The sequence below is a fragment of the Mobula hypostoma genome, chromosome 13 (assembly GCF_963921235.1).
Source record: "Mobula hypostoma chromosome 13, sMobHyp1.1, whole genome shotgun sequence".
Taxonomy (NCBI): Eukaryota; Metazoa; Chordata; class Chondrichthyes; order Myliobatiformes; family Myliobatidae; genus Mobula; species Mobula hypostoma.
In genome coordinates, this window is record NC_086109.1 from 83274669 (window position 1) to 83287282 (window position 12614).

Genomic DNA, 12614 nt, shown 5'->3' on the forward strand with positions numbered 1-12614 from the left:
TAATATTAGATTTATTAAGATTTTTTGTAAAGGTAACAGTTGTAGATAAATGCAATTAATGAATAACTTTAAATATTACTAGAAGATTATATTTTCTGTAAGGAGGTGGTGCATGTTAGACTTTTAAGCTCATTATCCATGGGGGTCAAGCAAAATCTTAGTGAATTCTTAAATGAAATAGAATGCTGTCATGATCAGTTTTGTCCATAGTCTTCAAATGTGTCAAGGGACTTGGCATTTTTGTAAGGGGACACTTGGTATAACAAAATGTTTTGTTGGATCTGCAGAAGACGTACAATTCTGTAAAGGATTGATGAGCATGATGTTCAGTCTACATGTTCTGTGTAAGAGTCCAGTGAGCTTGCTCCAAGAGCTATCTCGAGACATTCACAGTCGCTTGGGCGATATTGATCAGGTATTTACTGTGTCCAAGGAAGCGTGGAATGTATCTAAAGACATGCGAGTTGGAAGATGTGGAAATCTGCAGCAAGAAGCAGTCTGTTGGAGCCATTCTGTAGGTCACTGAGCATCTGCAGAGAAAGAAATTGTCAACCTGATAATGTCATAGATTCCTTCTCCCCCACCACCCCCTTAAACAGATGCTGCTTGACCTGCTGAAAACCTCCAGTAGAGTTTTTTGTTGGAGATGACCTTTGAGCCAGTTGGATTGTTTGCATAGTCTGAATCGTCTTGGTCTTCATATACAATAGGAATCAACTTGACCTCCTTCCACTCTTGATGTAACCATGGTGAAACTTCAATTGGGTTTTAAGATCAAAAATAGGTAACTGCAAACCAGAAGGAAAATTTTCCCTTTGCTGTCATCATGGCCTTTTGATAATGCGTGCAGTAATTAAGTTCACATTTTGAATGAATCGTACATATCTAATTGTTGGGATTTTATACCACAAATTCAGCAAATATGACTTCAAATCATATAATGTTTCAAATTGTATGGTAGTACTAGCAAAAATCTATCAAGATTGTCTGACCATTTAGGTATCAATCATGGCATATAATAGTTCCTGGATTTTAGACATAGGTTTTAATAGTATTAAAGCTAATTCATTTATTTAATTGGGGTTCCCAGTATATCTGCAAATTTAAGATTTTTTTTTAAAGTGATGTGAAGAAACTTTAAAATTTTAATAACACGTCTAAATAAATATAGTATGTTCTAGCAATAAATGTGTATCCAATACAGTGGTACGTCTTCAGTTACATACTCTATATTTTATAGTTTCAGAAAGTCATTGTATATTTTGGAAATATTAAAACAATCAGTAACTTGTTATTGTGAATTATTTTTTTAAGTATTTTGAGAAAGTGTGTTTGACACTGCAAAAGTTCTAAACACCTTGCACAAAAATTTTTACATGGAGCGTGGTATCCTGACTGAACGGTTACTATTTTTGATGGGTTGAATTTGATCATAAGTTGTTGGCCTCAGATTAAATACTAATATCCTTTCAGTTTTGTAAACTATGCTGAGTCCTAGGTAATAAAAAATTGAGGTGGTGAGATAGAAATACTCCAGCCCCACTGGTTGATATTTTGATGACCACAGTCCCTCTCCATGTCCATCGATGCAATTAGACCATAAGACATAGGAACAGGATTAGGCCATTTGGCCCACTGAGTCTACTACACCATTTGATTATGATTGATTTATTTTCCCTCTCAACTCCATTCTCCTACCTTCACTCTATAACTTTTCTGACGCCTTTACTAATCAAGAACTTTTGAATTTCTAATTTAAACATAACCAATGACTTTATCTCCACAGCCATCTGTGGCAGTAAATTCCACTGATTCACCACCCTGAAGCTAAAGAAATTCCCCTTCTTCTCATATCTAAAAGAACATTCTTCAATTCTGAGGCTGTGTCCTCTGAGTCTAGTCTCTCTCACTATTGGAAGCATCCTCTCCGCATCCACTCTAACTGGATCTTTCAATATTCAGTAGGTTTCGATGAAATCCATCCTCATTCTTCTAAACTTCAATGAGTATAGGGCCAAAGATGTCAAACACTTCTCGTGCATTAATCCTTACATTCCCAGGATCATTCTTGTAAACCTCCTGGACTCTATGTAATGCCAGCACATCCTTTCATAGATATGGGGCCCAAAACTGCTCACAATACTCCATATAATTACTGAACTAAACATTTAGGATTCGAGGTTTTAGCCTGAAATATGAGAGGCATTTTTTGTCAGTGTTTTCTACTTTGAAGCAGTGCTGTGTTATGAACTTACTCATTTAATCATCTGAAGGAAGTTGTTTCACCGAATTAAACAAGATCTTTTTAAAACTGGAAATTGTAATGAAACATATTTGAGTTTGTTTTACAATTTCACCAGAATTGTAAAATATTTATTTTTGATGCTGTGACACAAAATGGAACAATATAACCATACATCCAGCATTACTTTATGTATGAATGATTCTTATCCCATACTGTGCATGTTCCTTTGCTGTTCACTCAAACCTGACTATGTTGCTTGCTTGTCTTCTCTAGGATGTTGAAATAGATGAACAATCCCACTTTGCCATGGTGAACTCGAAGACTGCAGCTCCAACTGTGGTGGTAAACATGTTGTATCTATTGGGAAAACAGCTATACTTGCAGCAATAGCAGCTTGAATATTTCATTCACACGCAGGCAATGCTGAGGAAATTCTGAATGATAAGCAAACGAATGAGGATAAACAATTTTGGTTGAAGAGGCTTTTGACATGAGAGGGAGTTAGCAAAACAAAAGTTGCTTAAAATTATTTTCACATAGAGGTGAAGACCAGCCTACTGGTCGTGCAATACTGACCTTTCATAACAGCTTGTGAGAATCTTTTTTTCCCTTTCGCTGCCTTGGTAATCCAACTCTTACTGATCTTCTCTTGCCATTGCAATGTTATTTTTACACCAAGTGGCCACTTTGTTAGGTACTCTTGTTCGGCTGCTCTTTAATGCAAATATCTAATTAACCAATTATGTGGCAGCAACTCAATGCATAAAAGCATGCAGACATGGTCAATTGCTGTTCAGACTAGGCATCAGGATAGGGAAGAAATGTGATCAAAGCGACTTTGACAGTAAAATGATTTTAGGTGCCAGATGGAATGATTTGAGTATCTTAAAACCTGCTGATCTCTTGGGATTTTTATGCACAATAGTCTATTTTTCAGAGAATGGTGCCAAAAGCAAAAAAACAAGTCCAGCGAGTGGCAGTTCTGTCGGCAAAAATGCCTTGTTAATGAGAGTGGTGAGAGGAGAATGGCCAGACTGGTTCAAGCTGACAGGAAATTTACAGTAAATCAGATAACCACGTGTCACAAAAATAGTTTGCAGAAGAGCATGTCTGAATGTGCAACACATCATACCTTGAAGTGGATGGGCTACAGCAGCAGAAGACTATGAACATACACTCAGGGACCACTTTGTAATGTACAGGAGTGCCTAATAATGTGGCCCCTGAGTGTAAATTGTCTTTATTAATGTTTTGTCCTTGGGATACTGATAATGCTGACCTGGCTGCATTTATTGCCCATCTCCGGATATCAAGAGAAGATGAGGAGGAGGGTGTGTTGTCTTTTTGAATTGCTGTGAGTTTTACTGTGCTCCCACAGTGATGCTGGATGGTGAATTGTAGGATTTTGACTCTGCAGCAGTTACAGAAGATAGTGGCATTAAATGTCCATGTAATGGTGGTAGATAACAGTGAGTTAACTGGACAATGAACCAACCTGTGAACACTACCTCGCTATTTTTGATCTTTTTACACTTTTTAAAATTTAACTTTGTATATATGTTTCTTATTGTGTTTGTTTTCTAATGTATTGCACTGTACTGCTGCCTCAAAACAAATTTCACAATTGATTCTGATGTATTAGTGGATAAACTACAAACATTGGAAATCTGGAATTAAAAATAACTGGAAATACTCGGCCAGTGAGGTAGAAGATATGGAGTTAGTTAATATTTGCAGTTGATACCCTTTGATTAGAACTGAGAAAAGTTAAAGAATCAATGATCAACTTTATTTTCCATATATATTTACATGTATTAGGAATTACTTGTGATGTGTTGGTCAGGGTACAACATAAAACAAAAGCAATGACGTTCAACAATAATAAAGAATAAACAATTATATAAAAATCATTAAAAGTTATTGTGTGGAAATAGAATAAAATGTGCGTAATTACATAAATACCAACATGTATTTACAATGCAAATAGCATTATAAAAAGTGGTTTAAAATGTTCACAGTGCAGTTCAGTGACAGGGGTAATAGATAGGGGGTTGTGGGGGCATGGGAGCCTTGTGTTTAATACAAAGCTTTACAATACAGGTGGCCTGGGTTCAATTCCTGCCACTGCCAGTAAGGAGTTTGTACATTCTCCCCATGACTGCGTGGGTTTCCTCTGGGTACTCCAGTTTCCTCCTCCTGTCCAAAGACATACCAATTAGTAAGTTAATTGGTCATTATAAATTGTCCCTTGATTAGGCTAGGATTAAATCAGGGATTGCTGGGAGGTGTGGCTCGAAGGGCTTGTTCCGTGCTGTATCTCAATAAATTTCCCAGTGCAGTGATGGGTAATAGTTAGAATGGCATGGGGATAAAAGGTAAATAGCTTTTAAGATTAAAAGAGGGGAAGAGAAAAAAGAATAAAAGGAGGAATTCAATGATAAAAAGGGATTAATGTGTTGATGTGTACGTTTTTGTTTCTCTTGCAGCAGCTTGTTTTATCTCAAGTGGAGAAGGTTTTGGAAGAAGTTGATTGGCTTATCACAAAACTGAAGGCCCAGCTGAACTCCGAAAAAGCACTGACTGGTAGGTTGGCTTCACAATGCAACAGTGTGGCATGGGAATACCATACAAATTTAGCAAATTGAACAGTGAAATAATATCACGTTTTTGTCCTTATGGGCTTCTTCTTTGCAATAATCATGAGATCAACTACATTTTTCCATTCTCTATCCCCATTTCAAATCCAGAATTCATTGATGTGTTGGGACTGTTGTTTTTAGCCATCCTTGCATCACCTATGCATCTTGTCTCATTGTGGCTTCCTGGAGCTCATCTAATTCCTTTTAGTTCTCTTTCCACTATCTGTTGATAACCTAGTTTACTTTCCTGACCGCTCGTGTCAGCTGTTAACTATGTGCTACCCTCTGGTCCCATACCATTTCATCATTTCCCAGCTTTTCAAGACCATTGTTATCTCTGGCATTAATCTTCCCCCTACTAACTTGCTCTTTTCTCTTAAATCCTTGAATGTGCCTGTACCAGCCCAATCCCTCACACCTTTTCCTGGTCCATCACTGGCAAATCCTTCCCCACCGTTGAGCATATCTACAAGGAGTGCTGCCACAAGAAGTAAGTATCCGTTATCAAGGATCCCCATCTTTGAGGCCATGCTCTCTTCTTGCTGCTGCCATTGGGAAGGAGGTACAGGAGCCTTGGGTCCCACACCACTACATTCAGGAAAAGTCACTACCTGCAATCATTGTAAATAATTTCATTCAATGATTAACTTCTGAAATGCCTGCTTTGCTGCTGCTGCTACTGTGTGGTCCAGAATCTCCGGAGAAGAAGGCCCCGAGTCCTCGGCTTTGCTTGTTGCTCGGCGGCCAGGGCGGGGTCGAAGTGCTCGGCAGAGGATGGTGCTCGGAGAGGCTGGTTGGAGGCTCGAAGTTTTCAGACGAACTCAGAGTCTGCTGCGGTCAGGTGCTTCCAATGGTGCTGCATCGGCAAGTTGGCGGCGCTTGGAGGTTCATGGCGGGGAGAGTTTCTCCCTTCCTGCCGCCTGCGTGAGATGATGAGTTTATCGGGACTTTGAGACTTCTTTTTTACCGTGCCCATGGTCTGCTCTTTATCAAATTATGGTATTGCTGTGCACTGTTGTAATTATATATTATTATTATTATGTGGTCTTATCAGTTTTAGTCTTGGTTTGTCCTGTGTTTTCTTGTGATATCATTCTGGAGGAACGTATCATTTTTTTAATGCATGCATTTCTAAATGACAATAAATGAGGACTGAGTGACCTCATAATCTAATCTAATTCACCTCATCTCTGAACTGATTCCACAACCTGGGGACTCACTTTCAATGAGTCTACAACTCATGTTCTCAGTATTATTTAGGTAGTTATTTATTTATTGTATTTGCACAGTTTGTTGTCTTATACGCATTGGATGTTTGTCAGTCTCTGCAGTCTTTCATTGATTCTGTTGTATTTCTTTTTTCTGTGAATGCTTGCAAGAAAATGAGTCTCAAGGCAGTTAGTATATGGTGGTATAAAGTTGCAGATGTAATTGTGATCATGGCAAACTCATTTTCTCAGGCTGTCTGCAACTTGTGACATCAATCTCACAATTTTTTTCCAAAGCCACTCCTGTGTTGCACAGCTGGATATAACTGTACTTATTTGGTTTCAACGTTAGCAAGCAAATCAATGCCCTTTCTTTCCTCTGTTGGACCATTATTTCTGGAGTGCTACAAGAATCCATCCTTGGCCCCATAGTGTCTCTTATTTGCATGTTGCCACTCACAGTAATAATCTTGAAATCCATCAGGTAGGTGCCTTGTGCTGCTCTGAGCAACGAGTTTAACACTGCACTCTTCCACAGTCTTTAATTAGTCACACTGCTTCTGCAGGATGTAGGAACATAAACTTTCTTTAATTATTTAAAAGAATTGATTCATTGGATACCTGAGCATTGAATGCCCCTTTTCCTGAACCTTAATTTAGTGCATGATGAAAAATGAATTTCCAGTGATAGATCTGCTCTGTTAGCTAGAATATTTACTTCCAGCTCTGTAATATGACCTGGCTCTTTGCCTGTCTCGTCTTGCTTAAGGATTTGAAAGAGAAACCACGTCTTTGTTATGTCGAGACTTGACTGTTCCAGTGCATGCCTAGTAAACCCTAATATATTGCTAGGTAACCCTCTTCCTCATATCATGCTGTCCTGAACATAATTTGCAATACATAGACCCAAGAGATTTTGCACATGCTGGAAATCCAGAGTAACACGTACAAAATGCTAGAAAAATTCACCAATTGGGCATCTTCTGTGGAAAGGAATGAAGTAGTGACGTTTCAGGCTGAGATCCTCATCAGGGCTTGCCTCACCTTTAAACATCTCATCTTTGTTTTTAGATTTCACCCTGGCTTCGCTGCTCCATCTTTTTCACCGACTTCCATCTTGCATTTCTTCAGATACCCAAGCTCTTTCAAATCTAGTTCTGCACATTCCCAGTAAAGGCAACCATGCTGCCCAGGCCCTATAATTTGGAATTTCTTTCCTAAACGTATTCCTTTCCTCACCTTTCTCCTTCTTTCTTGCCTCCCTCCCTGATTGGCAAGGAAGGAGTCAAAAAGTCAATGTGTCTGGAGTCTTGTACCTGATAAAAAACTTGGAACATGGAAGTCAGGGAAACAGGAACAAGGTCTCGTGGCAAAATCCTCAAACCAAGTTTTGACACTTGCATCATTGTTCAGGAGAAGGGCTACAGGGGTGGAAGCATCACTTGTGTCATGATAGCTGTTGACAATAGCTGGACTTGCACCACATAATTTGGTCTCTTATCCCCAACTTGGCCTCTAGATGCTCCTACAAAATAAACAGTGTTGAGGTATCAATGTACCTGAAAAGAATATCCCCGTTAGCAACCTCTGGACTCCCAGCCTACAGGAACATAGAACAAAGTTTAAATTTATTATCGGAGTATGTACTGCAAATGTCACCATATACCACCCATTTTCTTACTGGCATTTACAGTAGAACAGAGAAATAAAATAAAATCAATAAAAAGCTACACACAAAGACTGACAAGCAAACCAATGTGCAAAAGAAGACAAAATTCTGCAAATACAAAAATAAATAAATGATACTGAGCACATGAGTTGCAGAGTGCTTGAAAGTGAGTCTGTAGGTTGTGGAATTGGTTCAGAGTTGAGGTGAGTGAAGTTATCCACACTAGTTCAGGAGCCTGACGGTTGAAGGGCAATAACCATTCCTGAACCTGGTGCTGTGGGACCTAAGGCTCTTGTACCTCCTTCCTGATGGCAGCAGCGAAAGGAAAGCATTGTCTGGATGGACAATATTACAGCTTGATACTGGCTCTTCAGCCCACAATGTTGTGCTGACCGTTTCACCTACTCTCTAATATCAATCCACCCCTTGCCTCCTACATAACCCTCCATTTTGATAAAATATGGAGGAAGCACAAAGTTATCACAGTGCCTGTTTTTCCCTGATGTACAGCATTATTGGCACCAGCAAAGTTCAAAGTAAATATTATCAAAGTACATGTATACAATCCTGAGATTCATTTTTCCTGTGGGCGTACTCAGCAAATCTATAGAATAGTAATGATAACAGGATCAATGAAAGAGCAACTGGAGTGCAGAAGACGACAAAAATGCAAATGTAAATAAATAGCAATAAGAAGTCTGTAAAGTGAGATTAAAGTGTGAACATCTCAGTGATGGGGCAAGTGAGTGAAGTTATCCCCATTTATTCAAGGGCCTGATGATAGACAGGTTGTGACTGTTCTTGAATCTGGTGGTGTGAGTCCTGAGGCTCTTGTACCTTCTACCTGATAGTACAGGCAGTATCCAGCATGCACACGTGAATTAATATCCTGACTGATGCAGGGAATCTCTTCCCAATGACTACTCAAAATGAAGCAATATCCAGGAAAACACTGGGCACCTCAAGTCTTTGTGGCAGGAGTGCATGGAGATTAAGCTCAAAAAGTGCGATGAGCACAGAACACTTGAAACAATTTAATGCTTTCTCCCCACTCCCACCATTAAGTGTCATTTAGCCCACTTACTGCAGCATCTATAGATCTCTGACTGGCATAATTAGCCACCTCAAAGCCCACAGCACCAGAATGGAAGCAAGTAATCCTTGACCCCAATAAGGTTAATCTTCACGCTGTGTATTATGGTTTTAGATTGTAGGATATTGACAAATGGAAGTCACTTTGAAAGGAATCAAAATTCAATATTAATTTACTACAAACAGGAGATGACTATCACCCTGCACAACAATCAGTGATAGCAGGATAATTATAATTCCAGGACTCACTGATTTGTCTCACCCACACTAAGTTTCGTTCTCCATTTGTAGATGAAAATTCTCAAGGATCATCTGTGAGAGAAACTGTGGAGAAAGCAGTAATTCTTCAGCTAGGCACCCTGCTAACTGCTTTCCACGAGCTTATACAGACATCTATTCCATCGGGAGCCTGCGTGGATATCCTCCTGAAGGAGTTGGGCAAAATGTATAATATTCTCACCTCGTTAGTAAAATATGTAAGTCTACAGAATTGTTTTTGTTTATCCAAGGAAATGCACAGGGACATGATACAACATGGTTTTTAGGTGTGATTTTTCTTTGGTTGTGCTCAGAATTGTGAGAGTTATTGGAGGGAGAATGGAAGAAAATTGAATAGTGAAACACCATTGGATATTGGCAGGAATGAGGGCTTTACTTACAAGGAGAGATTGGGTAGGCTGGGTTTATTCACACTGGAACATAGAAAGCTCGGGGGTGACCTTTATAGAGATTTATAAAATTGTGAAGGGTCACAGGGAGGGTAGAGAGTTTCCTCAGGTGAGGAGAGACTAAAACTGGAAGACATAGGTTTAAGGTGGGGAGGGTGGTACGTAGGGATCTGAGGGTCATTTTATTTCCATACAGAGGCAGATTATAGTGTTTAAAAGGCAAAAACAAAAGCAATTCAGCATGATCTTATTGACTTATTTATTTATTGATGCACCATAGAAAGTATTCTATCTGGATGCAAAACGGCTTGCTATGGCAACTGCAATGTACATGACTGCAAGAAAAATGCGGTTGTGGACACAGCTTGGCATATCACTGAAATCAGCCTTCACTCTGTGGACTCTGTCCGTACTTCTGGCTGCCCTGGTAAAGCAGGAAATAAAAGGAGAGACATGGGCCTAATGCAGGCAAATTGGATTGGCAGTACCATTGGCTTGGGCAAGTTGGGCGTGTTTGTGTGTTGTACAAACTGTATGGCTCCAACTAACGTGAACTGGTTGCTCCCTTTATTCATTCATAGTATGGTTGACAGGGTGAGCAAAGGAAGGGGCAGAAACTGTATTGACAAGTGAGATGAGTACAATCATAAGACATAGGAACAGTATTAGGCCATTGGGCCCTTCAAATATGCTCTGCCATTCAATCATGGCTGATTTATCTTCCCTCTCAACCCCATTCTCCTGCCTTCTCCCATACTAATCAAGAACTTGTCAGTCTCTGCTTTAAATATAACCAGTGACTTAGCCTCCACAATCATTTGTGGCAATAAGTGAGTGATATAGTATATCATATCTGTTGTTTAGAGATGGTCTTAATAATCATTCAGAAGGTAAAGATTGCACAAAACATCTTCATACACCAGGTGAAATCAGTTGTGTGCCTTTCAGACTCTTGCTTGACATCTTTTTCTGTCAAGATCGTTGCAATGAGTTTAATCAATCTAGTATTAATCTGTTCCTGGCACCAAACATACCCTTAACAACCCCAGTTAACCCAGAAATCAAGCCAGCTTCCTTTTGAATACTACTTTGGCAAGTTGTATGAAGAAAACGGAAGAATCCATTTCCTACTCCTTGTGCTCCAGTTGACCAAATTAACCAATGTTTTGAAAAAGACTGAGGTTGGAGATACTTCGTTTTTAGCATTATAGAAATATTTTTTCTTTCTCAGTGCCTGGCATTCTAATGCATTTGGATTAAATCCTTCTGTATGGATGGGGTAAAATTAGCATATTACTAACTATGTACATTAACTCCATTACTTTTACTCACTCTTTCAGTACATCCATGGGTACACAACAAATGTTGCACATCTTCCTGCGAGGTTTGAGAAATTGGTAAGTAATAAACTGCTGGTCCTTATTTTATGAAACATTTTGAGGGAAGGCAAGATGTAAATGAATGTTCCTCATTAAGGTCAGATTGCTGGTTGGACATTAAGCTTCAGTACATTGCATGTTTGTTACCAAAACCCATTCGTAGTTCAGTTCCATTTATCTATCTTCATATCTCTCATTTTCAGTTCTTTACACCTTTCCAGACTATGAGATCAAAATCTCCAGTATCACTTAAGCAGGAAAGGTGCTTCCTGATTGTTATTTGAAGTTTAAATTTATTTATTTGTCACACGTACATCAAAAGATAGATGTGATGGAGCAGGAGGGATTAAAGGGGAGGGTGGCGTTATTAGTCAAAGAAAATGTTATGGCAGTGCTCAGTCAAGACAAGACTGGGGAACTCGTCTAGTGAGGCTTTATGGGTGGAACTGAGGAATAAGAAAGGTAAGACTACATTAATGGGAGCTATATTATAAACCACCCAACAGTCTGCAGGATTTTGAACAAATTTGTAGCAAGATCGCAGACTGCTGCAAGAAACTTTCCATCTATTGACTGGGACTTTCATACAGTAAAAGGACTAGATGGGATAGTTTGTCAAATGTGTTCAGGAAAGTTTCCTTAATCAGTACACAGAAGTCCCAAAGAGAGAGTGTGCAATACTTGATCTGCTATTACAGAATGAGACAGGGCAAGTAACAGAGGTTTGTGTAGGGAAACACTTCAGCTAGTGATCATAATGCCATTGTTTCAAAATAAATATAGAAAATGTTAGGTCTAGTTCTTGGGTTGATATTCTAAATTAGAAAGGCCAATTTTGATGGTATCAGAATGGATCTGGCAAGTGTGGATTGGGACAGGCTGTTTTCTGGCAAAGGTGTACATGGTAAGTGGGAGACTTTCAAAAGTGAAATTTTGAGAGTGCGAAGATTGTATGTGCCTGTTAGAATAAAAGGCAAGGATAATAGGTTCAAAGAACCTTTGAGAGATATTGAGGCTCTGGTTAAGGGGGGGGAGGTGCACAGCAGGTACAGGCAGGTAGGAACAAATGAGGTGTTTATGGAGTATAAGCAATACAGGAGAACACTTAAAGAAATCAGTGGGGCTAACAGAAGACATGAGGTTGCTTTAGCAGACAAAGTGAAGGTGAATCCCAAGGGATTCTTTAAAGTCATTAAAAGCGAAAGGATTGCAAGGGACAAAACTGGTCCTCTGGAAGATCAGAATGGTAATCTATTTAGAGCCAGAAGAGATGGGGGAGATCTTAAATGGATTTTTTTTTTTGCATCTGTGCTTACTCGGGAGATGGACACAGAATCTATAGAAGTGAGGCAAAACAGCAGTGAGATCTTGGCCTCTATTCAGATTACAGAGGAGGAGCTGTTTGCTGTCTGTGAGACAAATCCCCAAAGCCTGATTAAGGTTGTGGAAGGCAAGTGCAGAAATTGCTGGAGCCCTAGCAGTGATGTAATCATTAGCAACAGGTAAAGTACCAGAGGACTGGAGGAGAGCCAATGTTGTTTTCCACAGTTTAAGAAATTATAGGTTGGTGAGCCTGACATTAGTAATGGTAAAGTTATTGAAAGGTTAGCTAAAGGACTGGATATACAAGTATTTGGATAGTTAGCATGGCTTTGTGTGTGGTAGGTCGTGTCTAACCAATCCTCTGGAGTTTTTCAAGGAAGTTACCGGGAAA

General features: G+C 39.3%; 1 protein-coding gene across 3 annotated transcripts in view; it reads left to right on the top strand.

Annotated features, from left to right (window-relative positions):
* The window catches only part of fanci (FA complementation group I), a 92370-nt gene that overhangs the window by 72618 nt on the left and 7138 nt on the right, over window positions 1-12614 (top strand). For all 3 annotated transcript variants that reach the window (XM_063066082.1, XM_063066084.1, XM_063066083.1), the window contains exons 29-33: window positions 288-415; window positions 2519-2587; window positions 4732-4828; window positions 9145-9329; window positions 10862-10918. In XM_063066082.1, coding sequence (XP_062922152.1) covers window positions 288-415; window positions 2519-2587; window positions 4732-4828; window positions 9145-9329; window positions 10862-10918 — 536 coding nt within the window. The remainder of the gene's footprint in view (window positions 1-287; window positions 416-2518; window positions 2588-4731; window positions 4829-9144; window positions 9330-10861; window positions 10919-12614) is intronic.